This window comes from Carettochelys insculpta, chromosome 28 (genome assembly GCF_033958435.1).
Source record: "Carettochelys insculpta isolate YL-2023 chromosome 28, ASM3395843v1, whole genome shotgun sequence".
NCBI lineage: Eukaryota > Metazoa > Chordata > Testudines > Carettochelyidae > Carettochelys > Carettochelys insculpta.
In genome coordinates, this window is record NC_134164.1 from 5,960,850 (window position 1) to 5,982,261 (window position 21,412).

General features: G+C 47.4%; 1 protein-coding gene across 6 annotated transcripts in view; it reads left to right on the forward strand.

The window, feature by feature from the left end:
• Positions 1 to 12,744: 12,744 nt before the first annotated feature.
• The window catches only part of ATP6V0A1 (ATPase H+ transporting V0 subunit a1), a 53,380-nt gene continuing 44,712 nt past the window's right edge, over positions 12,745 to 21,412 (forward strand). For 5 of the 6 annotated variants that reach the window (XM_074978995.1, XM_074978990.1, XM_074978992.1 and 2 more), the window contains exons 1-5: positions 12,745 to 12,866; positions 14,482 to 14,642; positions 14,972 to 15,050; positions 15,431 to 15,528; positions 16,518 to 16,646. In XM_074978995.1, the coding sequence (XP_074835096.1) occupies positions 14,526 to 14,642; positions 14,972 to 15,050; positions 15,431 to 15,528; positions 16,518 to 16,646 (423 nt within the window). In that variant the 5' untranslated portion in view covers positions 12,745 to 12,866; positions 14,482 to 14,525. Of the gene's footprint in view, positions 12,867 to 12,938; positions 13,239 to 14,481; positions 14,643 to 14,971; positions 15,051 to 15,430; positions 15,529 to 16,517; positions 16,647 to 21,412 lie in introns of those variants that run through there. The other variant, XM_074978991.1, reaches the window with a different exon arrangement.

Below are 21,412 nucleotides of genomic sequence, written 5' to 3' on the forward strand. Positions count from 1 at the left end.
GTGTGTGTGGGGCACAGCACTGCAAAACTGCCCTGCAAATTTTTCCAGGCTTGCAAGCCATTGGCTGACTCCACCTTCACTATATAAAAGGAGCCACTGCCAAATGCCTGGCGGCCCACCCTTTTTGAAATGATTAAAATAGTTGGAGCGGAGGGAAGGCGATGGCTTTGGCATGCGAGCCCAGGCACGGCTCACGGAGGATTGTGAAGCTTTAAAACTCCCATACACTCAAAGGCGTTCGCTGCAAAACTCCCAAGGAATCGGCCGGAGAGGAAAAAACAAAACCCTGCTGTAACCTGGGAAGTTGTGAGAGAACAAAACAGCTCCTTCTGGACACAGCTGCGTCCATGAAAGGATGGCTGAAATGACTGTACAGGAACTTATCTGGAAAATTCAATCTTCTTTGTCTCCAGCTTGTACAGGTTGAACTTCTCTAGTCCAAAACTCACATCCAGCAACAGCTGTAATCGGTCATAATTTTCATTAGCTGGACAACCACTTGTCATGGGTGTGGCCAAGTTTCCCACGGCCCCATAAAGTTTGTTTCCAGCCAGCAGTCCTGGATCTCAGAGTTCCAATTTACCCCAAATGTCTTCTAAGAGCCCAGTAAGAAGTGGAAGTGTTGGTAATGCTGCTAGACAATATTGACTTGCCATGGTTTGTCAAATTCTCTCGCTTGGCACCAGTTAGGTCCTGAGGGTGCCGGACTAGTGAGGTTCAATCTGTATTTCTTCACACGTTTTGGTCAGGTCAATTGTCACTATTTTAAAGAGAGGCTTAAATGCCCTCCTGACCATTCCTGGCATGTGCCTTTTGGATCATTCATGAAGTTGAATTGCACACCCTGGTCAGTGTTACCTTTAATTTTTTCTATGCCTGGGCAGAATAAATTTTGTCATGTGCACCGAGGCATGTGCAGAAGTGCACCACCCATAGAAACGCACGCCGCCAGCTGTGGGCGCTCTGCTGATTGGCTGGGCAGCACCTCAGTCTCTCCTGGGGGCTGCCCAAGTGCTCAGCTTACGGGGACACTACCCCTGATGGTGTAAATTTACATGCATGTGGACCCACACATGTAAGTCCATACGTGAGACTGGTGTTGGCATGTTACTACTGGATTGCCACTTGTATCCGTGTGTGGATTTGAATAAAGGGGTAACTATAAACAGCATGCAGCGAAACAGCCAAGCAGTCCTACCAGGGAACAGCCAGCTCAGCTCTTCAGTCCCCCATTCACCAGCAGAATCTAGTTTTCTTAGTACGTGCTCTCAGCATGTGCCAGGGTACGAGTACCAAAGGCACTGTCCGAAAGGAAGCAAGCTGATTAGCCAAAGTGATGATTAATTATGTGGCAGGGGTATCACAGTCATTGCTGTGCTGGAGAGAGAAGCAGAGCAGCCTCTGTCCTGAGGAGCTTTAATCAAAAGCCATTTACAAGCCTGTGTATTGCCTTGGCTTTTGTTTACAGCCACAGGACCATCTGCCACCGTGTTTCCCCAATTTTATTTTGCCATGGAACCCTTGTAAAGGTGAAAGAATTTCAGAGACCTCCTAACAACAGTCTTCTTTATGGAGCTGAAAAACTAGACCACAAATAAAATAAGGACGATAATAAACAAATGCTAAACAAGGTCATGAGCTCAGCATTTAGCTGAATTGCGCCGATTTATAAACAAAAATCACATTGAATGTGTACAAAAAAATTCACTCACCCACGTGATCCGGGCTCCCTGGGAGCGAGTACGGGGATTAACAGTGGTATAGAACAGGCAATCGCATCCCTGGCACAGAGAATTGACACCCTCATCCCCACTCCCTGGCTGAGCTGGTGTTACACAGGGACACGTCTCACGTTAATAAATGTGAATATTATTTATTATTAAAATATTCATATGGATCTTTTAAAGTAATAATTAATATCAATAATTACTATTATTAAGTATTAGCTGTCGTTTACCTAAATATGAATTATTTTTTTAATAATAAAATATTATTGTAATGAAATTTTCTCGCACCACCCCCATCATGAGAGCAAGGCCATAACTAACTAACTGGATGGTCTGGAGAAGACTTTGTAGAGGGATAACTAAATCCCTTTTTCCATATAGAGGGAAGATGGTGAATAAGACACTTGTTTTGATTCACAACCAGCGGCTTTATTAAATTCCCCTCTCCTGTCCCAGCCCGACAGGTATGTATTGAATAAGATCTGAGCAAACTTTGATGTAGGACGAGGAGCTGCTTTCACTTTAGCTTGGCGAGATGATCGAAGGAGTGGGGTGTACTGTGCCCATCTGCCCACGTCAATGTCACCGCAGCGGAAGCACTGCTCTGCCCGATCACGCAGGGGGAATATCTGGGAGCTGCGGGCGAAGCCATGAGGCCCTGGATGGGCTGGCCGAAGGAGAGGGCTGAAGAGGAGTGGGGCTGACTCCCAGCTGAGACCAGCTTGCCACTGGTTCTTCTGGCTCAGCCAAAGGGAAGTGACCCCCGCTCCCAGTGCAGAGCTAGGAGGAGCTGTCTTAGGCTTGGCCGGAAAAGCAGCCACTGCCAGACCTCGTGGGCCTGGGATTATCTCAGGAGAAGGGATCCTACCGCTGCATGCCAGTGTCAGCTTCCTGCCTGGCCACAAGTGGGCAAACGAGGGGTCCATCAGTCATTTGGTCTCCAACCTCTCTTAGGGCAGCCTTGGCTGCTTTGTGACCAAGCTGGGGACCCCACCATCCACTAGGGCAGGGTCAGCAAGCTGTCTGAGGCGGAGCACCGAAATTTTACTTTTTGACCTCTATGTGCGCTCGGAGTGCCGGGGATATTTTCTTAAAGTCACTAATCGGCCTACTCACAACAGCTTCATTCATAAATAAATGAGGAGGCCGAGCTTTACCGTTTACCTGGTGGTTGGCAGCATGAGCTGGTCTTTTGGTCATCCGCAGGCAGCCTGGCTTTGAGCCAGCTCCCGGCTGCATGAGAGAGGAGGGGTGGAGCTGAGCTCCCGCCTCCTGTGCCGATGAAAATTGGCTCGCGTGCCGCTCTCGGCACCTGTGCCGAGGGTTGCTGATCCTGCACTAGGGTATCCATGGCAACGCTCCCAGCTGTCTCACAGGCTTCCTTGATAATGCTGTTGAACCCGCAGCAGGGGACAGCTTTATTTTATGGTTCCCCATATGAAACCCACAACACACTTGGCTAAAAATAATTTAATTTGTTATGCACTCGTGTTTCTCGGGGAATTGGCTTCCCCGTCCCCCTCGCCCCCGAGGATTTAAAAAAAAAAAAACACACCCCCACACCACATTTCCTGTGTTTGCTTCACACATGCACAGACACACAACATTAATTTTGGCCACGCCATACTGTGGCTGTTCTTCACAGGTGCTCAGTTTCAGAGCTGCTCTCGAGGACGTGTGGGGCGAGGGATAACACCTGGCGCAGGAAGTCAGCAGATGTTTGTTCTCTTTCTAGTTCCGCTATGGCATGACTCTGGCCAGGTGACAGCACCCTGCTGTGCCTCAGTTTCCCTGTCTGTACTATGGGAATAACAATTCCCAACTCAAAGGGGGTTGAGCTTGTAGGGCTGGGTGGAAGGCTGTTGGGAAGATGAAAGTACAAGTCTATATTTTTTTGGGCTGCTTGTTTTCGACAAGAGGCTAAGGAGGCCGGTCTAGCCTTGCTCTGCACAGCGCTTTCTCACCTCTTTGAGCTGAGATGTGAGGACTATCTATTGTGACAAAGCCAGTCCGATTCCTGGGCCTCTGGCCTCTGTTCAGCTCCCGCTCTCCCTCTGTGATCTCTGGTGCTCCTGCTGCTCTCTTCTCTAAACTGTTCTCTCTCTCTCTCTCTCTCTCTCTCTTTCTCTCTCTGCCCCCTGCCCACTGTGAAGGGTTTTAAAGGCCTCTTATTAGCCCAGTCACTGCCCTACTTCGGCTCAATGGGACGTACCAGGATGGCCTAATAGGTGGCACCCTGAATCTTTCCCTTTTGGTCCTGAATGTTCCTTGACATTTTACTCACACGCGGTTGTCCTGATTGTGCTACAGTCAGAACATGTTCTCTGGGTTTCCGCATCTCACTGGGCTTGACTGATTCAACCTACACCAGCGACGGGCACCTCAGGCTAGTGAGTGGAGCACACGACTGGTCCTCCTTCCTCTCAGTGGGCTACAAGGTTGTTGTAACCAAGACAGTCGTAGAATCGTAGAACAATAGAGCTGGAAGAGATCTAAAAAAGCCATCAAGTCCAGCCCCCTGCCCTAAGCAGGACCAAACCCATCAGATCAGCCCAGCCAGGGCTTTGTCGAGGTGAGACTTAAACACCTCCAGGGATGGAGACTCCACCACTTCCCTGGGTCGACCATTCCAGTGCTTCCCCACCCTCTTCCTGAAAAAGTTTTTCCTAGTGTTCAACTTGGACCTTCCCAACTGCAACTTGAGACCATTGTTCCGTGTTCTGTCATCCATGACCGCTGTGAACAGCCTCCCTCCAGCCTCTTTGCAACCTCCCTTCAGTAAGTTGAAGGCTGTTATCAAGTCTCCCCTCAGTCTTCTCTTCTGCAGACTAAACAGTCCCAATTCCCTCAATCTTTCTTCATGGCTATGGCTACACTAGCCCCACACTTCGAAATGGCCATGCAAATGGCCATTTCGAAGTTTACTTATGAAGCGCTGAAATACATATTCAGCGCCTCATTAGCATGCGGGGGGCCGCGGCACTTTGAAATTGACGTGGCTCGCCCCAACGGGGCTCCTTTTCGAATGCACCCCGCCTACTTCAAAGTCCCCTTATTCCTATCTGCTCATAGGAATAAGGGGACTTCGAAGTAGGCGGGGTCCTTTCGAAAAGGAGTCCCGTTGGGATGAGCCACGCGGCGGAGAGCCGCGTCAATTTCGAAGTGTCGCGGCCACCCACATGCTAATGAGGCGCTGAATATGTATTTCAGCGCTTCATTAGTAAACTTTGAAATGGCCATTTGCATGGCCATTTCGAAGTTTGGGGCTAGTGTAGACACAGCCCATAAGTCATGTGCTCCAGCCCCCTCATTATTTTGGTCACCCTCTGCCCTCTCCAGCGTATCCACATCATTCCTATAATTGGGGGCCCAGAACTGGACGCAGTACTCCAGATGCAGCTTCACCAAAGCCGAAAGAAGAGGAACAATCCCTTCTCTGGATCTACTGGCAACGTTCCTCTTGATGCAACCTAATATGCCATTAGCCTTCTTGGCTACAATGGCACACTGTTGACTCATATCCAGCTTCTCATTCACTATAACTCCCAGGTCCTTTTCTGCAGAACCACTGCCAAGCCAGTCGCCCCGGATAGGGTAGGTTTGTCAGCTGTGCTTGCATTGGTGTCAATTTACTTGTGCAAGACTAGTGGCCATGTACAGAAAACCCTGTTGCAATTGACACCTTTACCCTTCTTGTTGGTAGCTGAATGGGGCCAAGGGCTAAGTGGGTTCTTCCCCCTCCAAGAGATTCTCTAGATCAAGGGAATCAACCTTTCCAAGGCAGAGTGCCGAAAGTTGACTGTTTGACCCCTATGTCCGAATGCATACTGGTGATACTTTTTAAAGTCACTGATAGTCCTACTTACAACACCCTCATTAATAAACAAGTAAAGAGGCCAAGCTTTACCATGAAGGCAGTTGGTGGTAGAATTATCTGGTCTTTTGTTAATCCACGGGCCGCCTGGCTTTGAGCAAGCTCCCAGCTGCATGGGGGAGGAGGGGCAGGGCTGAGCTCCTGCCTCGCGTGCCGATAGAAATCGGCTTGCGTGCCGCTCTTGGCACCCGTGCCGGGGGCTGCTAACCCCTGCTCTAAATCAAGGGGAGGAGGTAAATTGGAGGGCAGGAACTGGGATCTGGGGGAGAGAGAACCATAGATTTCTTCTGCAGCTCTGCATGTCTCTGTTCCATGAAAATGTGCAGCCCTCTCTCCTGGGCAGCCTTCGATGTGGTGCATTTCAACAGCCCCGAGCTCAGTTTTAAACAAACTGGTCCGCTACGGTATTTGATCTTTCCATCTCTCTCCATCTTCCCAGGGCAGCTGATGGGATTGTCAGATACCTGGATCAAAAGGAGAACTAGAACCTCGCCGTCGTAATGCTGCTGCATTTTCTCTGAGGCCCCAGTCTCACTCACACATGCTGTATTTGTCAGGTTACAGTGCTGGTGAGCTTAGACCACTGCCTGTGATGATGCCAGCATTATCTCATTGTTTCCTTCAGCTCCGCTATCTGTCTGCAGCCATCTGTTGGCTCCAGTTTCACACTTACATTGGCAACTGGCTTTTCGCTCTGTGGTTGTCCAGCTTTTAACACACTGGGATCCTGGGCCATAACCAGTGTTCCCTCTCATTTTTGCCACCAATGGGCGGAATAAATTTTTTACACACACCAAGGCATTTGCAAATGTGCACCACCAATAGAAACACATGCTGGTTGTGGGTGCTCTGCTAATCAGCTGGGCGGCATCTGAATCAATCCTGAGCTGCCCCCAGGTAATCAGCTGACAGGCAACACCGGCCGTGACTCAGGCTCCTCTGCACAACCATGAGATGATTAATAATTACTTGTCTCCCCGAGGCTGAGCTAGGCACCTTGAGAGGATACACAAGGAAATGTACAACTCCACTTTGCTGCACACAACCCAGTCAGGTGATTTAAAAAAGAGATTTCTAAAAAATTACACTTGGAGGCCCTGAGAGCTCCTTTCTAACCCAGCTGTTGCAGAGCATGGCAGCTTGTGGTTTCCTCCCCAGAGGTGGCTGCACATAGGTCGTGCTCTGACTAGTTAGTGAATTGCTTCATGATGCCATGTACCCCCTGGTCACCCATGGGACTCAAGTACTTTCTGTGGCAAGCAGCACAAAGGACAAGGAATTAACAGCTGCGTATAAAATGCCGCCATGATTGGGTCTGACCTATTTTGCACAGGGCAAAAGCCCCTCTTTAAACTTTTAAGCTGGAAGAAAAGGCCAATGTTTACTCAAAGATACTGACAATAAGCAGAATATGTACTTAGCCGTTGTGCATTGCAACGAAGTTCATTCCATTTGTGCGGCTTGGCTTTCTTCCTAGGAAATCATGTGTCCATTTAATGATCTAACAGAAGGCAAAGGAAATGATGTGCTTTTACTGGGAGGGAGGTTTCTCATGTGTCACGTTTCCACGTTGTGCAAAGCTGTGTGGGGAGATTAATGTGTTTTTTGCTGTGGGGGGCGAGAGGGGGGATTGTGTCTCCCTTTATCTCTTGGACACGCAGCAACTAGCCTGATTCTTCTCTCCCTATCACCATGGTGACTCCACTGACTGCAGTAGAATGATACCTGTTTGATATCAGGGTGTGTGAAAAGAGAAGCAGACCTAGAGGGTATGAAGTTGCTGGACTGGGTGGCTACGTCTACACGTGAAGCCTACATCGAAGTAGCCTATTTCGATGTGGCAACATTGAAATAGGCTATTTCGATGAATAACATCTACACGTCCTCCAGGGCTGCCAACGTCGATGTTCAACATCGACGTTGTGCAGCACCACATCGAAATAGGTGCAGCGAGGGAACGTCTACACGCCACAGTAGCACACATCGAAATAAGGGTGCCAGGCACAGCTGCAGATAGGGTCACAGGGCGGACTCAACAGCCAGCCGCTCCCTTAAAGGGCCCCTCCCAGACACACTTGCACTAAACAGCACAAGATACACAGAGCCGACAACGAGTTGCAGACCCTGTGCATGCAGCATGAATCCCCCGCTGCAGCAGCAGCAGCCAGAAGCCCTGGGCTAAGGGCTGCTGCACACGGTGACCATAGAGCCCCACACGGGCTGGAGAGACAGCGTCTCTCAACCCCCCAGCTGATGGCTGCCATGGAGGACCCCACAATTTCGACGTTGCGGGACGCGGATCGTCTACACGGGCCCTACTACGACGTTGAACGTCGAAGTAGGGCGCTATTCCGATCCCCTCATGAGGTTAGCGACTTCGACGTCTCGCCGCCTAACGTCGAAGTTAACTTCGAAATAGCGCCTGACGCGTGTAGCCGCGACGGGCGCTATTTCGAAGTTAGTGCCGCTACTTCGAAGTAGCGTGCACGTGTAGACACAGCTGGTTTTAGTCTTGTGTCAGTCAAAGTGGCGAGACTTAGACTTACTTGATTTAAACCATAGTACTCCTGGTGGAGCACAGGTCATCTATAAGGCTGCTCCACTTTACTCCCTCTCCAGACAAAATTTCTAGCTGATCCCAGGAGTACCCCAGTTGTTGTCCTTCAGACTCAGTAGATCTTCTCCACATTGTCTGAGGTCTTCCTCTTCTGCATTTTCCCTGCAGGTTCCATGTGAGAGCTTGACGGACTCTGCTGGATGATGGTTTTCTGAGACTGTGTCCTGGCCATCCCCACTTTCTTCTCTTGATTTGACTGTCAAGGGGTTCTTGTCCTGCTCTGTTCCAAAGCTCCTCGTTTGTGACAAAGTTCGCTTACTCGATGCATCTTAAAAAGCAACGCCCCTCTGGCACGTCCATTGAACAAACCGAACAGTGTCTGTGCCAAAGGATGCATGGACCCAAATCGGCTACTGGGAATGGCAATGCACATAAACCTGTAGGGGGCATTTTAATCTCCAGGGACATTCAATAATGGATTTAAAATTAGCCAGTCTTCTACAAAAAAATTATATCACCTGATTACAGAGGAACACACCTGAATTGCGATTCATTTGCAACTTTGACACCATTAATTTAATTTTGAATAAAGATCTCAACTGGCTATCGCATTACAAGAGCAATTCCCGCCCCCACTGCGAGCCTTTTATATTCACATTTCTACATCTTATGCTAAACTGGTCCTACTAATGACAGGAAATTTTCTTTTCCTTCCTTTGCTTTTTGCTTTTGGCTTGCTGCTACATATTCCCCTTGAAGATACAGACTAACTCAGCTACCCCATGACACTTCTCCCTGGACTCTTATTTTCACCCATCTGATGAAGTGGGTTTTTTCCACGACAGGTAATACATTTGTTAATCTCTAAGGTGCCATAGGACTGCTTGTTGTTTTTAGAAACAGAGAGGGAGCCGTGCCAGTCTATACACTATCAAAACAAAAAGCAGTCAAGTAGCACTTTAAAGACGAGCAAAATAATTTATTAGCTGAGCTTTCATGGGACAGACCCACTTCTCTGTCCCACGGAAGTTCACCTAATAAATTATTTTGCTCGTCTTTAAAGGGCTACTTGACTGCTTTCCGTTTTGTTGTTTTCAGCATACCTGTAAGAGTGTGAGAGAAAAGCCAGGCAGAGCAGGTCAGGGCAGGGCAGGGTTGGCCCAATCAGCCCCCGCTCCACGGTTCACCTACAGCCAGGGTCAGGCCTGGAGGGGTATAAAGGGAGGGAACCCAGCCCAGTTTGCTGCTGATCAGCTAAGAGGCAGGAGCTGCCTGGTCGGCTGCTGGAATGCATGGCCTCATGACCCTCCCCCAGGCACAGGGGGAAGCCCCCCCCAACCCCAGGGAACCCCTCTCCTGCTGGAGGGGGAATTAGGCTCTTGGGGCCATGGCCCAAGCTTATCCCATAGACTGTTGGGTGGGGGCTGAAGACCCAGGCCCCAGCAAGGGGGCCTAGCCACTAGGCCACCCTGTCACTGATGGGGATGACTCACAGTATCTTATGGCATCAATTAGCTTTAAAAAAAAAAAGACAAAGGACACAATACAAGCCAAAGTAGCTAAAGATATTTACCCACGTCTGGTTTTCCCATTCGTGGTTCATTGCTTTGTCTCGCTGAGGTACTCTGGTCCAGAAACTAACGCTGAGGAGGGAAATGATCCCAAAATTCACCCCACCTGGCTGCTATGCAGTGCTGAGTGTAGGGAACAGGTGGGAGAACTTCTTTCTTGTTCATCGTAAAGTCGAGAGGGGTCCTGACAGCCTTGGCTAGCGGTGGACAGGACCCAAAGGAGGAAGCTGTTAGGCCTGAGCCCGTGATAGTCAGGAGAATTGCCGGCTGGGTCTCTCCTACAGCCCTACCTGCTATCTCCATGCTGCACCCCTTATGTCCCCCAGCCCTGCCTTCTGCCCCTGGGGCGATTTAGAACAGCTCAGAGGCCCCTGCCACCCCCAGTGGTGTCACAGCTGGATTACAGTGGCTTCTGACCGCTGGGTCTGTGCCACCGCCAGTGCGTCCCTGCTGTCTCTGGGGAGGGGAGGCTGTCTCCGTGCATTGCTCCCAAGTCCTGGGAGACGTACACAGAGACTCTCTCCTGTGCAGGCACCTGAGGTGTTTTAAGGTGCCCGGGCAGCAGGCAGAGACAGGGGTGCAGGTGTGTGGCAGGGGGGGCAGCAAGTGGGAGTTTCAGGCAGGGCTGGGAGATGGGAGGGTGGGGGAGTGTGTGTAGACCCCACCGCCTGGAGCTGCTGCCAGATGGGGGTGCCCTAGATAAGTGTAGCAGCACCCACTCTCTTCTCCAATGCTCCTTTGCATGCCCCACTCCCTTCCAGAGCCTACACCCTCTTTCCTACCCCCTTCTGCCCCCAAACTCCTGTACTCCCTCCAGCCCCCAAACTTCCTCCCAGAGCCTGCACCCCTCTTCCCATCCTGCACCCTCACTCCCTCCCTCAAGCCAGAGCCTGCACCCTGCACCCAGACTCCCTCCCTGAGCCTGACCCTCACCCCATGCTGCACCCAAACTCACAGAGCTTGCACCCCCTCCTGTGCCCCAATGCTTTGCCCCAGCCCAGAGCCTGCACCCAACTTCTTCCTCTACCCAAACTCAGAGCTTGCACCCACTTCTGCACCCCAGTTCCCTGCTCCACCCTTCTTCCCTCCCCAGAGCCTTAGGCAGCTGAGTGAGAAGGGAGTTTGGGTGGAGGCAGGGTGTGGGCTCTGGGTTTTCTGGGCACCACCAAAATTTCAGCAAACTTGCTGCTCCTGGCAGAGACTCCCGGGAGACCACTATGGATGCCTCTGCTGAGTCTGAGACAGAGAATCCTGTCACAAACAGCTTAGAGAAGGTATAAGAGGAGGAGGCGAGAGAGGTGGCAGGGGAGGATGCAGCTCTGTCATCACACATGACCTTTGCCAGACTGCACTGAAATCCAGACAGTTCCACTAGCCAAGCAAGAACCATTCCAATGAAGGAGAAAATAATTTCAGGAAAGTGCGTGCACGCATTTTTCTTTATATTGCTTAAATATAAATATGACACGAGTACAAGCCCGTGTTAGAAGGACACAGGCATTGATTTTTCACTCTTTTATTCCTATGAGAAGCAGTAGTGATATAGCAAACAGGCACAGTTGTATCTGTTTTCCATTCCCGTGTTGGGTTAGGCAGGAAAGGGGAATGATTTGTTTATGTATATAGGGATGTCCTTTGCATTCGCTTGAGAGATCTCAGTGAAACCTCCCTGGAGGAGCTTGGCAGTCCTTTCTCAAAGGTTTCTAGGGATGGCAGCCTTATTTGTGGTCTTATTTCTTCCGTTATTCTGCCACTCTGCAAGTACTTCTGGCACCCTCACATACAGAAACTTTACGAGCGAAACTCATTTTTCAGAAAGGTTAGGCCATTTGTTAAAGTTCCTTTTTTATATGTCACTTATACTTTCTTTGTGAAAAGGTCTATCTACAGCATATGAGTAGGTACATGTTTTTCATTTGTTTGGTTTTTTTTCCACTACATATTGCTCCACCATTAACACATGATTCCACCAGGCTGCCTCCTGTTCCCCCATGTATGCTTTGTTCCATTTCTCTGCAGGACTGCAGAGTGTTTTAGCTCCTTGTGAACTTTTGATACACCAAACTGATGTTTTGACACGTGATGACAACATAACAAGACATAATGGCATTCAGAGGACATGTCTGGACTCAACATATGATGACAAAGTACTACAGCATTTCTAACTTAACACACTGACTTTTGGCATGATGCTGCAGCGCTGTGAAGACATGTTGTTGCAATGTGGTAATAAGTTGGTGTCGGGTATTGTGATGATATGTCGGTGTAACATGGTAGGCTGGTATGACAGTCTGTTTTGGTGCAATGCCATATTTTGGTGTGAAGTCCTGTCATGGTTAACATGGTTATACGTTGGTGGGACATTGTATGGTGAAGTGACATGACATGGTGATTGGTGTGGCATCCTGTGTTGGTGTGACAAGGTGATTAGTGAGACATGGTGATTGGTGTGACATCACAAGATGGTGCAAAATGGTGATTTATGTGATGTTGTATGAAGCTGCAACATGGTGATTGGTGCCACACGGTGACTGATGTGGTATCGTATGACGGTGCCACATGGTGACTGGCATGACAGTCTACAGCGGTGCGCCAGTGACTGGTGAGACATGGCCAGTGGCGCGACATCATATGGCGGTGCGACGTGGTGATTGGTGAGACACGGTGATTGGTGTGACATCATATGGTGGTGCACCGCAGTGATTGTGCGACATCATGTGTCGGTGTGACACAGTGATTGGTGCACCATCACACAGTGGTGCGACATCATGGTGAGGCGACACGGTGATTGCTGCGACCTTGTGCAGTGGCGCCCCACGATGATGGCGGTGGCACAATGACATTTGCGGCCAATGGGCTGAAGCGTGATCTGTCATGACGTCATCGCCCGGCAGCAAACATCCAGGCGTTCCCAGCCGTCATCGGCTCAGGCGGTGACGTCAGGTGGTCTGGTCACGGCGGCGGGTCACCCCGCCACAGCCCCGCCCCCATTCCTCCCACTTCCGGTCGGCGGGGGGGAAATAAGATGGCCGCCGGGCCGTCGCTAAGAGACGCCCTCGCGTGATCCGGCGCGGTGACGTCAGTGGGTGGGCAGCTAATGCTGCGGCGGTCGCCGTAGGGGCTGGCGAGGGCTTCCGGTAAGGGGCGGCCGGTGGCTGGGAGAGGGGGCTGTTACCTCCGGCGGATCCCTCGCGACGGGGCGGGGCTGGGGTCACCAGCTATATAGGGCGCCGGGGGCCCCGGTTGTGGGGTGGGGCGATGAGGCGGAGCTCGAGCCGCCCCCCCGGTCCCGGGATTTCCAGCCTGCGCTGCTCTGGGGGAGGGGCGGGGATCGCCTTATTGCTCCGTGCCCAGCGGGTGCGGGTCCGGGTGCGGGTCCGGGTGCCGGCTCGGTGCATAATCCGGCTCCGCTCCGGATGATCTCGGGCCGGGTCCCTGCACCCGCGGGCACGGGCGGCGCGTGTGCGTGTGCAAGAAGCGGGTCCGGAACGGGGCGTGTGCCTGGCTCAGTAAGTGTCTGGCTTGGGGCCTCTTCTCCCCCCGGGCTTCGATCCGCCAGGAGGGTGGATATGATGGCTCGCGGGCCCGTGCTGTGAGGGGTGTTCTGGCGTGCAGGGGACGTGCCTTGGGTACGCCCAGAAGCAAACCCGCCCGCCTCTCGGTTCCTCGGCGGCTGGGGCTGTCCACTTCGCAATGGAAATGTTCAGGCAGCACCTGGGCCCAGATAATGGTTACGAACGCGACCTATGGCCATGCAGAGAGACTTGGGGGGGGGCTAGTGGTTAATTACACCCAGCAATGTGAGAGCAGGTAGTGGTGTGGCTAAAACTGAAATGAGGGGGGTTGGTTTCAATTTTGGCCTGATAGGCCCAGCTGGTTTGAGCCAGTAAAAATTCAGGACCACTGATAGCGCCAGCTGCTGTTGTGTTGCATTTCGTCTGGGTTAAAGCCTGTGATGGATGAAACACCCCCCCCCCCCTGCTTTTTAGGTAAGTTGACAGCCCTCCACATAGGCTGTAGTTTTAAGGCGGAGCAGGGTGGAAACCACTATAAAATGGAGCAGGCTGAATGAAGAGCAAGAGACTGTGTTCCCTGCCCCAACTGTGCTGCATTGTCACTTAAAATGGAGAGTGCTGTATTTTCTGAATGGCACTAATGTGTGATGGTAAGGCTCCTCTGCTCATAGGAGAGCTTTCCCTGCCAGTTAAGGATACTATCAGCTGAAAGTCTTCAGTAGGCAGCCTTCTGGTATCACATGAGTTGGCTTGCCTTGGGGGACTGCACTCAAGTACAAGGCCTAGAGCAGAAAGAGTCAGCCCTGAAAGAGGTGGATTCTTGCACTGCTGGTGAGGAAAGATAACATGACAAAGAGTCCTGTCTGTGGTGCTCCACAGACCATGTGATATGGCAGGTTTCCCCTCCCTTGTACCATGGGTCATCAAGTCAGATCTATCATGATTCATCCAGGCATGTTTCTCTAGAAAGTTATGAAATCACCATTCAACAGAAGGTGCTGAAGAATTTAGCTGACCTTTCACACCTCTTATGCAAGAATCATCACTTCCTCTTGTATCTTTAAAACAAAATATTTGTGTGCAGCCTGTAGAACTATTCCATAGAACTAGATTTTGCCACTCATGTTTTGTATTCCTCCTCTGATTGTAGGAGGTGTGCTGTCCTTTCAGGGTGAACCTGTACAGAGGAGACTCTGGGGTTCAGACTGCTATACGTTTGCCAACCTCTTTATTTTAGGGTCAGAATTCCACTCCTGGCTTGACTGACACTTTCCTTTCATCATGGGAGAGCTTTTCCGAAGTGAGGAGATGACCTTGGCTCAGCTTTTCCTCCAGTCGGAAGCTGCATACTGTTGTGTCAGCGAGTTAGGCGAGCTTGGCATGGTTCAGTTCCGTGATGTAAGTGGCTGTTTTCCTGTGTCAGTAAAACTCATCGAATCATTATGATCTTGGCTGCTATTTTTATGCTCAAGTGTCATAATTAATCTTTGCTATCTCAGTGTCCACTTGTGCCGCAGGTGCATATATTCCAGATAGTTACGTATCAGTAAAACAGGTCACACTGCACAGTGATCATGTCCGCTGTACACTTTCCTTGCATGATTCTTTTAAAAACAGCCCTCTTACCTCCCTTCCCCCCGCCCCGAAAAACTCCACACACCACCTTGCTAAACAATCTTGAGCCTTCTTACTTACACATTCTGAAGAAAATGTGTGTTTGTTTGCAGTTGAACCCTGATGTGAATGTGTTCCAACGTAAATTTGTTAACGAAGTCAGGAGATGTGAAGAAATGGACCGGAAACTCAGTATGTCCTTGCTTTACTTTGATGTATGCCTCTAATTCTTTATTAGCTCCTGTAGCTTTAGAGGGGAAAAGAAGCAGACTCAACTTCCTCAAAGATGTATGAGAGCGAAATGTGGTAAGGTAACATTCATTTCCCAGGAGGCTCAGTGGCTGTGGGAAGGATTTGTGGCAGATGCAGCAAAGAAGTTGGGGATTGTCTCTCTCTTCTCCCCCCGCCCCCCAAGTGGCTGCATGCCCTGTATTCTGATGGCATTGTGCTACAGATAGACGCCTTCTGGTCGGGTGAGGTAATGGGAATTGTGAAGGTGGAGAGTGACTGATGCTGCATTTTTCTTTTGTTTCTCATAGTGATTCTTACCACGAAATATTTTCTGTCTTTAGGGTTTGTTGAGAAGGAAATTAAAAAAGCGAACATCCCGATCCTGGACACCGGTGAGAATCCAGAGGTGCCTTTCCCCCGTGACATGATTGATTTAGAGGTAAGTGTATCATTAAAGCTAAACTAGTATCTCGAGTCTGGAGAGTACAGCTTGTGCTAATCGGTCTCAGTCACTCAGTTCTTTGGACTTCAGTAATAAGAATATGCAGGATCAGATCTCCAGCTGGTTTGTCAATGAAATTTTGTCTGCAGTGTAGCTAGGTATCTGACCCATAAACAACATGGTGTTGGCATAATTTGCTGTAACTTCAATATATGAATAACTTACAAATTAATAATCACTTTTAAAAATGAACCAAATCACAGGACACTAGAACTGGAAGGGATTTCAAGAGGTCATTGAGTTGAGTCCCCTGCCCTCACAGCAGGACTAAGTGCTGTCTAGACCATCCCCACTAGATGTCTGTCTAACCTGCCCTTAGTATCTCCAGTGACAGATACTCCACAGCCCCCCGCCCCAGGCAACTTATTCCAGTGTTTAACCAGCTTGACAGTTACGAAGTTTTTCCTAATGTCCAACCTAACCCTCCAGCACTGCAGTTTAAGCCTATTGCTTCTTGCTCTATCCTCAGAGGCCAAAGAGGACTACTTTTCTGCCTCCTCCTTGTGACATGCTTTTAGATACTTGAAAACCACTATCCTGTCTTCTGAGTCTTCTCTTTTCTAAACTAAATGAGTCCAGTTCTTTTAATCTTCTCTCATAGCTCATGTAGCACTCATGTCAGTTAGTACCGCTCTAAATGGCTGAGGTTGCACTGGTTTGTGCTGCATTGGAAGGCTTCCTCAATCTGTTTTTTTTAAAGAAGTAAACAAAAAAAAAAACAACCCCTAGATAATAATCAGATGCTTAAGATTTTTATAACGTTTTAGATGCATTGTGAAGAGAACAGGATGCAGGCAGCATCTGGTAATTATGGGTAACCTGAATGCAGTTAGGAAAAAATGCTGTGCAGTGCACTTTGAATTACATGTTTAATTAGCATTTATATTTTGCTTCACTTTACCTCTCTTTTTTTACCCCCTCCTTAGGCAAACTTTGAGAAAATTGAAAATGAGCTTAAAGAGATCAACACAAACCAGGAAGCACTGAAGAGAAACTTCCTAGAGCTGACAGAACTAAAATTTATACTGCGCAAAACTCAGCAGTTTTTTGATGAGGTCAGAATACCGGGGGGCTTAGCATAGAAACGACTGGTTTATATTCACAAATTGCCATTTTTAGTCCCAAGAGTGTTGTTTTCAGTTGCTGTTTTGGATGACTCATTTCTCTACTTTTTTTTTTTTTTTTTCGGTTCAGGAAACTTTCTCAAATCATTATTTTCCATTTTTCATGCAATGCGCACACAGCCAATCATAGTTTTGCATTTTTGATTACTGGGAACATGCACAGTAATAATAAATAAAAACACACAATTCATTGTGTGGAGATAAATTCTGAATAAATCATCATTTATTTTCTGGCTTCTGAAAAATCTAGGCAGGTCAGTTGATGACAGCAGCATTGCAAGTGTGAGGCCATTTTCCTGCCAGTATGCCTTTTTCTGCTTGGTGCAAGTATGCAAATAAACCCCAGAAATCTTCTCTCTCGAAAGGAGAATATAAAACTTGGGTTCAGTAGATTTGTCATTATGGTCCTGATTCAAAATCCTTTGTGGCTGATAGACTCCCATCAATTTTAGTGACATCTTTGTCAAGCTCTACAACCTTACAGTCTAGTGCTTTCTCAGAAGAGGAAGCTGGCTGTGTACCTTCTTGGAGAGGGAGGAAAATATTTTGCATGATACATGCCGCGTTTTGTGTCAGCCCAGAGAGCTGGCTATGGAATATGGAAGAGCTTTGTTCCCTGCTGATCGTAAGGGATGAAGAGCATAATCTTACAGAGTTGGTCTCCTGAAAACTTTATCTAACTGTTCTCCTCTGGTGCTTGCATGGGGTTTTCTTATGACCAAAAGAGTTACCGTTAAGGTCATCCTGACCAAATTCACATGTGCATTTTGGCTGATAATGTGGGTGCTCCTAGCTATGATCAGCTGAGGGGCTGGGTACTATATGATTATTTTGTCTTCAAGTGTCGAATGTCATTTTCAAGTTGTTGATTCTGTTGTCTGAGTTGAGACAAACGGTGACAACATGATAATGTTTTGCTTGACTGCAATAAATAACAAGTGTTACTGACTGCCCGTTCAAAGTGAACATAAAGAAAAATAGACCAAGTTCACTTAGTGTTGTATACAGTCATTACTAGTGCACCTCTTTTTTTTTTTTTTTATACATCATTAGCATGTAGCTTTTATGGCACCCAGCAAGTGCTTTCTTTAGTGTATTAATAGCTTTCAGTTTGATCAAATCAAAATCCTTGTAATGTTGAAACAAAAGCCACAAGGCATTTGTAACAAGTATTCCCATGAGACACGTTTCCTCAACTAGTCAAAATTAATATTTCTTTCCTTTAGCAGCTGTCGCACAGCAGCATATAGATTATAGCAAAGCAATAACACTGACATTTGTAAGACACTCTCTCAGAATAAACATTGTGTTTAATGCATTCAGTGAGGGGTATGTTTAGGGCTAACTACTTCAGTTTACCGTATATGTAACTTTATGCCCCCTACCCCCGGTGAATCAAGTCCGCTGATTGACATCTTGCCTTTGTGGATACTTCCTGACTCTTAAGATTGTGCAGTCCAGTTGTTCTCACCGATGACTTCTCTTTTCCCTCACTGATGAGGCCATGTTTAGACAGGGCCTTCAACACTTGAAGACGTTTTTCATCTGTAACTGAAGGTCTGTGTGTTACTGGTTATAATTAGTTACACAAGAAATGGCTTACAACTGAAGTTACTTTGCGTTCAATCTTTGTTTCTGTAGAATGTGCAGTGGGAGAAGGAAAACAAATAGAGCATTAGTCATGAAAGAACTAAATGACACATCTGCAATGTAGCCATTTCTTGTCCATTACATACCACGTAATATATATATATATTTGATGATGATGTCGATGATCCTTTTCTCAGTCTTCTTGTCTTTGCTTATGAAGAGCAGTATGAGCTGAAGAGATTTCTCTGAATCTTACCATAAGCATCCTAGAGTAGGAGAGCCTAAGAAGACTGGAAAAGTAATGGTTAATGGCATGCAGTCCCCTGTCTCCCTTTCCTCTGTCTCCTCTCACCATCTGCTTTCTTTAGTTTATTTTTGCATATGTCATTCCTTTCTCCCCCTCCTCTGGATTAATAAACTAGATGGTGAATTGAATCCTTTTGGTTGTTATGAAGGTGAAGGGGCTTGAATTGTATGTGCTTCTTACGCCTGTTGACAGCATTTGGAGAGCTGGATTTCTTGCTATTTCCTATTCAAGATTTGGTTTTTCTCTCTAATCAAGGGAAGGAAGAGGGTTAAATTTCAAATTTTGGGCCTTGAATTCAAGAGAGAGACTGACACTGATACTTAAAAGTTGCTTTGAATGATTATTTGATGTCCTTCCCTTCCTCTTTCTAATTTATAGAGTTGTATACATAAGAGCTTGTAGGCTTGGGTGTTTGTTAGCTACTCTATACTTTAGAGAGTATCTGTTTGATCGAGAACTCCTCCTAAATGATAAGAGCTAGGACCACCAGATTTGGTATACAACTTCCTCATCAGAACTTGAAGCAATATAAGTATTTGGTTTTGTCAGGAAAATGGGATGTGGCTGGATTGGGATTTTTTCCTCATAAAAGCAAACAGAAGCAAGTACAGTCCTCAAATGACAATACTGAGCAAATGTTGAAAGAGACTGAGCCAAGATGAGCCAGAAAAATAGGATGAACCTGGATTAAGATTGGTTCACAACATCATTTTCTTTCTGCTTTCAACCCGTAATCATTGGGGTTATCTTTAAGCTGTGCCAAAAGAGAGCACTACTCCAAATTTCTCCCTTTTATCTCTTTTCTGTAAAGTTTAATGAGAAGCAAACTGACTAAAGCCCTTTTTTGTTAAAACATAAGATGCAGGAAAAAAATACACTTGATGAAATTCCCCTTTTAAAATGTACTACAAAAATTAAACAATTTTTATTTCAGATTCTTTAAAAAGAGATTAAATTGTAACTTTTGAAAACTATAATGCTAATTTTCAAAAATACCATAATTTACACAAAGCATGTACACTTTCTTCCCCCCCCACCCCGCCCTTCCTCCCAACAAAAAACAAACAAACCCTTACTTGAGTTAAGGACCCAACCCATGTGGGGTAAATATGCTAGTTCATAATATAAAATCCTCCTTTACAATTCTGATGCTCTGTGTCGCTCCACTGCAAGCTGGTGAAAATGATCACAAAGGGTCTCTATGGCCTGGCCAGTCCTCCATCTTCCTAAGTTGTGTCCAAGATCCTCACTTTTCCTAACAGACTCCCGGTGGTCTAAAGAGTCCCGCAACAGCTGTGCGTCATAGTAACATTGTTGTACTAACTGACCTTGCCAGAAGATGGATTTGTTACCAAGATTAACAGCAGGGCATTTGTTGAGCGATCGGGCATCTGGAGTGAGAGACTCAGACGTCAGAAAAAGGGGTTTCGTCCCTGATTAGCCCTTGCTAATAACCAAGTACTACAGCTGCTTCCACAGATGCGTTTAAGCAAGAAACTATCCTTCTGCCTTGACAAGTGTTCTGAAGCATGAAATATGCTGCAGAAATGAGGTGTCGCCTCTAGTCTAACGCATACCATGTAAAAATCCCACCAAGAATAAAATATCTTGCCAACAAATGCAATACAAGCCCCTTTGGTAGACCCGATCTTATTTTATTAGATCTGGGAATTCTGACTCTTTAGTTTTAAAAAGTCAAAGTTCTTCAGTTTGGTGGGTGTCTGTGTGTTGGTTTGGGGCACTTGTCTGTTTTGGTTATGTTCCTTTCTGAAACATTAAGGTTCCCATGCAGCTTACTCTTATTTGGATTGAGAGCCTAAGCTGGTGAATTGATTGACTTACAACAAGAAATATTTATCCCTTTTTGGAAAGTGCTGTTGTGGTTACCTTAATTTCGTCATTTAGTTTTACTTCTTGTAAACTGTGGCTACGTGCTCCCAAGCAGGTAGTTGACCTGTAGTGTTTGTGTGGTACATGGGCCTGGCAAACTTCTCCTTTCTCAGAACAAGTGGCCTTTTTTGATTGGCAAGTAAAATATTTTTCTGGGGTTTTTCATTTTGAAAATATGTGGGCAGGTGGATTTGTGCCTGGGGTGACCTTGCATTACATTTTTTACAAGGCTGTCGTGTACACACAATTTGCATCTTTAGCTTCCAAATTCTGCATTCATATGCGTGCAGGGAACACGCATTGTAATCAGTGGGGAACCCTGTGCATATCTCAGGGTTGCATTTTGTCCTTTTTGGCACAGAGGAGTTCCTTAATTTCTCCATTTTGTTTTATAAACTACAGGGATGGAAATTTTGGGACAGTTCCTAATGATGCATTATGTTGACGCTCTGTGAGAGGATGTAGTAGGAACATCCTGGCTAACTTGAATCGTAAATGTTCACAAGTTATGTTCCCAGGAATTTCTGCCTGTAAATTAGTCACAACAAAAAAGGGAATTTTCAAGTTTCTCATTTCAATTTGAGAGAGAAGGTGACTATTTTTGTGCCGGACCATATTTTATTCTGGTGCTGCTGGCTGCAAGTTTTCAAGCTGCTCCAAGCACTGCAGGTCTCTGGGGGGAGGGGGGAAACAAAATGTCTGAGCTAGGTAGAAAGTGGGGACAAGCAGAGTGGTCATGAACGTTGAAGACGGTCATTTGAAATGAAGGGGACTGTTAAGGGCAGTGCACTGTGTTGTGTGTAGTTGTTGTAATGAGCCATGTAACTTGTCCCTGTTACATTCATAACTCTGCTACACACTGAAAACCCACGGACTGTAGTTCCCAGGCTTACCTTCTGGAGATGTGCAG